This window comes from Etheostoma spectabile, chromosome 15 (assembly GCF_008692095.1).
Source record: "Etheostoma spectabile isolate EspeVRDwgs_2016 chromosome 15, UIUC_Espe_1.0, whole genome shotgun sequence".
Lineage (NCBI taxonomy): Eukaryota > Metazoa > Chordata > Actinopteri > Perciformes > Percidae > Etheostoma > Etheostoma spectabile.
Window position 1 is genome coordinate 16,755,555 of NC_045747.1, and position 4,055 is coordinate 16,759,609.

At 40.5% G+C, this 4,055-nt stretch overlaps 2 protein-coding genes and 1 long non-coding RNA gene across 7 annotated transcripts in view; 2 read left to right on the plus strand and 1 right to left on the minus strand.

Moving 5' to 3' along the window:
- LOC116703309 (glycine-rich cell wall structural protein 1.0) overlaps positions 1-1,784 on the plus strand; it is a 15,499-nt gene extending 13,715 nt beyond the window's left edge. For 2 of the 5 annotated variants that reach the window (XM_032537970.1, XM_032537971.1), the window contains 5 exons: positions 12-86; positions 374-406; positions 689-727; positions 1,231-1,287; positions 1,505-1,784. In XM_032537970.1, coding sequence (XP_032393861.1) covers positions 12-86; positions 374-406; positions 689-727; positions 1,231-1,287; positions 1,505-1,509 — 209 coding nt within the window. In that variant the 3' untranslated portion in view covers positions 1,510-1,784. The remainder of the gene's footprint in view (positions 1-11; positions 87-373; positions 407-688; positions 728-1,230; positions 1,288-1,504) is intronic. The other 3 variants (XM_032537973.1, XM_032537972.1, XM_032537974.1) reach the window with 2 other exon arrangements.
- LOC116703324 (uncharacterized) overlaps positions 1-2,198 on the plus strand; it is a 24,689-nt gene extending 22,491 nt beyond the window's left edge. Inside the window, exon 3 of the long non-coding RNA XR_004335398.1 lies at positions 2,073-2,198. This is a non-coding gene — a long non-coding RNA (uncharacterized LOC116703324). The remainder of the gene's footprint in view (positions 1-2,072) is intronic.
- The window catches only part of LOC116703310 (perforin-1-like), a 4,633-nt gene continuing 2,547 nt past the window's right edge, over positions 1,970-4,055 (minus strand). The window contains 3 exon segments of the mRNA XM_032537975.1: positions 1,970-3,237; positions 3,240-3,745; positions 3,879-4,055. The exon segment at positions 3,879-4,055 is cut by the window's right edge and continues 35 nt beyond it. Of these exon segments, the coding sequence (XP_032393866.1) occupies positions 2,864-3,237; positions 3,240-3,745; positions 3,879-4,055 (1,057 nt within the window). The 3' untranslated portion in view covers positions 1,970-2,863.

Sequence of the window (4,055 nt, forward strand, 5' to 3'; positions counted from 1 at the left end):
CCCCCAAACAGGGGATGGCCGCTACCCGTATCCTGCTCAGCAGCTCAACCTTGGTGCTGAAGGCGCCAAAACCGCCAACAAATATGGTGAGAATGAGAGAGCGAGTGTGTGTGAGCTATGAGGTGTGAGAAACTGCGTGATGGAAAAATAACAGTTTATCTGTTTCTTTGAAGCAGCAGGGTGTGATAAGTCCCACTGAGGTTGGAACAGTCAGTTGGGCAGAAAAATTAAAACAATGCTACAATGCTTGTCATCAGAGACTATGCTTTGAGGCTGTGTGTGTTTGTGTTTCTATGTCTACAATACTTATGTCTGTTATGACTAATCAGTGTTATCTTAAATGAAGTCCAGTTATCTACATGTGTTGTTTCAGGAGCTGGAACGGGTTATGGAGCTCAGCAAACAGGTGAATTTTCATCCATTCTTACCAAATAAAACACAAACATCCATTCAGACAATGCACAAGGCCCCTACTTTCACAGCAGCACATCACATTGCAATTCACAGAGGTGGCTGCATGTAGTATTTTTAGTATGTCTTGCATAATTGAGATTTGCATTTTTTAGTATAACCGTTAGCTGGGCACATGTTTTCTGCTACTCATGAAGTCCAAACATTCATAACATAAATGTAATTTGTGTATGTGGTCTGTTTTATAAATGTAACATCTTTGCTTGTGTTTGAAAAGGTTATGGTGCCCAGCTGGGAGCAACTCAAGATGCCTTGGGTAAGCAAGAAACCCGCAGACTTCCTCATTTAAGATCAACTTCCACTCTCTTTGCTGTTTATGGTGACCCTATTAGTCATGTCTTCTTGCATAATATTACAGCACAGAGTGTACTGCACATTTTGCTGTGCTACACAATAGCTTTCATATCTAATTACAGTATTGTGCAGTTTTGTATGTGTCTAAATATTACTGTGCTTTCAAACATGCACATCTGAGAAAAACGTGGTAAAGCTATTCTTGGAAAATTATTTTTGTACTCACAGTTATTCTTTTCACATACTCTGAACATGTAGTTTTACCTAAATTGCTGTCATACCAAAAGTACAACTGCATGCATTATGGATTATTTTCCACTCAAGGGTATGGGGCCTAATGTTGGCTGAGTCCTAACCAATTTTTGGAAGGTGTAACCTGCAATAGCTGTCATACCTCTTTTTTTTGCTGCCGCAGTTTCCTTCTGGGCACATTTATAACATTGGACTGGGTTTATCCTTCCACAGGAGAGCAAGCTGGCAAATATGGCGGAGTAAACGGTGCCCTTGGAAATGGATACAAAGGTTAGAATGAAGGAAGGTTTACAATTGGTGCATGAAGGTCCAGTTAAACATTATAAAACTATTAAAAGTTACACCAAGGGTGGGTGGGGGTGATTTCATTACCACTGTATAAATTGTGTTGGTCTTGTGTTTGTTATCAACCAATCAAATTCATTGTTTCCTGATTCAGTATCTTTGTGTTTCCCCCCCTGTCCTCTTTGTCTCTGTCTTTAACCAGGTTAATTAAAATAACCTGGACTTCTTTAAGTGGATCATTTCCATAATGCGTTTTAAAGCTTTTTGTATGTTTGATCTTAGTGGGTCCTGTTGTGTTGTTTGTTTTGTCTTGTGCTTAATTTTCTTAACCTCTGTGTCGTTCTCTGTAAGTTGACATTTGTCTTGTTTGTCCATAACCGGCATTGCCCCACCAGTCTTATTCTGTCAACACTGGAAAAAAGTGGTGGTGGTTGATTTTCGTCAGTGTTTTAAAATAAATATTAAAATGATGAATTAACTGTTTTAATCTAATCCATTATATATCAAATGATGCGGAATAGAAGCTGTTGAGTAAAAACATTGTACATAATGTTTACCTGCATGCATTGTTCTCTGTAACAGTGTCAGCGAAGCCTCATCCGTACACAGGAAGTTTTACCACTTCCTGTTTCATGTTTGGCAACATTGCCTAAGATAAACGCAACACTCAGATATTATGCTTTTATTATGGATACACATAAACAATAACACAACATAATATCATTTAAATACATAAAACACTAGTAGATATTATAAATGTTTGTATACAGTAGATAATAAAATGCTATACTGGGATTGCACAATCACAAAACATGTTATTTTTATATCTGCAAATAAAAAGATATACAGCAAGTAAGGCATGAATAAGTTTATAAGTAAAAGCTGCATTGAATCAAGCAAGAACATTTATACTTCTTCCACAACACTGACCGGGGTTGGGCCAGGGTTGTCTGATCAGTGTTCAACCCTTCTTCTTTTGGCAGTTTTGCCTGTAAAACTCTATCGCTCTGCAAAAGGCAGACTAGTGAACATCTGGGCAGTTACTGTCAGTGGAGAGTGGACTGTTTGGAAATGAATTGAATTGCTCTGCTCTGCTGCTGGTGAAGCTGCCTAAGAAAATCCTAGTTATGTACAGTCTATGGTGAAACCCCAGCGTAAAGTCAAATCACATTGAAATCGATCCTTGTCCTACCCTTATCCAACCAACCTCACATTTTGAACATTCAATTTTTTGAGAGCAATAGATTTCAGTCATCTGAATCTTTTGCTGATAATTTATACAATACTCTTCTGTCAACCACATGTACAGAAATTGTAAAACTGCAGACTTAAACGTAAATTAAACAAAACAAACAAAGTGAACATACCAAGTATTAGGAAATTATTTCCATAATTGAGTTGCAGCTGTCAACACATTATATTTTCTCCCCGACAGACATACTTGTCATTCATTGTGATCAGGAGCTATTTAATAAAGAATGGATGAAGGGTTTTGATTTAATTAACCTTAATAAAAAGAGTAATGTTGCTATGTAAGTATGCATAAAGCCAAACATGGGTGTCATATCACATCAAACCTTTTCTCTGTCTCTGCAATAAGAGTCAGGTTGTTCTGTGAGCTCGTTTCATCCACAAACACACCCATCTCTAAGAGAATGGCCTTTGGAACAGGATGTGCATGACGGGACACATACAGCCTCTTCAGACTTTGACTCATGGGCGAAGGTTTGTAGTCCGTACATAAATCTCCGCTCAGACTCGGAGCACATTTAACCTCCCATTTGTAGAATAGTTGGCCATGTTGCAGGTTACAGAGATCCTCCTTGACCCCAGCAGAGAGGTTCTGCTCGCAATTCCCCAACAGGTCGTCATCCCAGTTGTTGTCCTGATCCCACACTTCAAATCTCACTTTACTTCCCGCTGTCAAATCCTGGGGCCTAGGTCGACGACCATGGCCCAGTGTGGGTCGTTGTTGTTGTAAATGACAGGAGAACGTTGGACCATCTTCCCGTTGAAGGACACCTTCACGTAGCCATCCGTGGCTGTGCTGTGGTCTCCCCAAAGACCAGAAGCGCGTTGTACAGTTATGATGACCCGTGCCGTGCCCTTACGGGTCGGGCAGCAGTCTTGGTTCACAGCAGGATCATTGTGGCATTGGCAGACACAGGTATCCCTTGGGTCGCTCTTGATGCCGGCCTGACAGCGGTCAGTGCAGTTCTTCCACAGGCCTTTCTCCAGGATATAATGGCTAATGGCGGAGCGCAGGTTCTTGCGGACAGGGGTGTTAGTAGGCAGTAATTCGTGAAGCGAGTCCAGGGAATATGAGACTATGTCTGGGTTCTGTGGTAGTGAATTCAGCCATTCTTTGTAGGCTGATGGATCTTTGTCAGCAGAAAAAAGAAGGTCTGGCTCTGTGGTATAACCCCCTTTTATTTCTGTGAACCTGTAGGCGAGAAAGTTAGTTAAAGAATTGAGCCAATTTGGCTTTTCTGCTCTTGAAAAGTCATTTTAAGTTATTTATAAGAGTATATTCAGTCGATGTTAATAATGTAAATAAATAGAAATTGAGACATTACCTTTCATTGAAGAGGCTTGAGAAGGATGTCTTACTTTCCATCTTGTTAATGTCCTTCTGGCAGTGTTTTGATTGAGTTTTTAATGTAGCTTTAATACTGGCGGACGCCTCAACTTCCAGGCACATTGCTACTTCCTCCAGGCTGAGGCCCTGCAGGCTGGCCTGGCACTGCCTGATG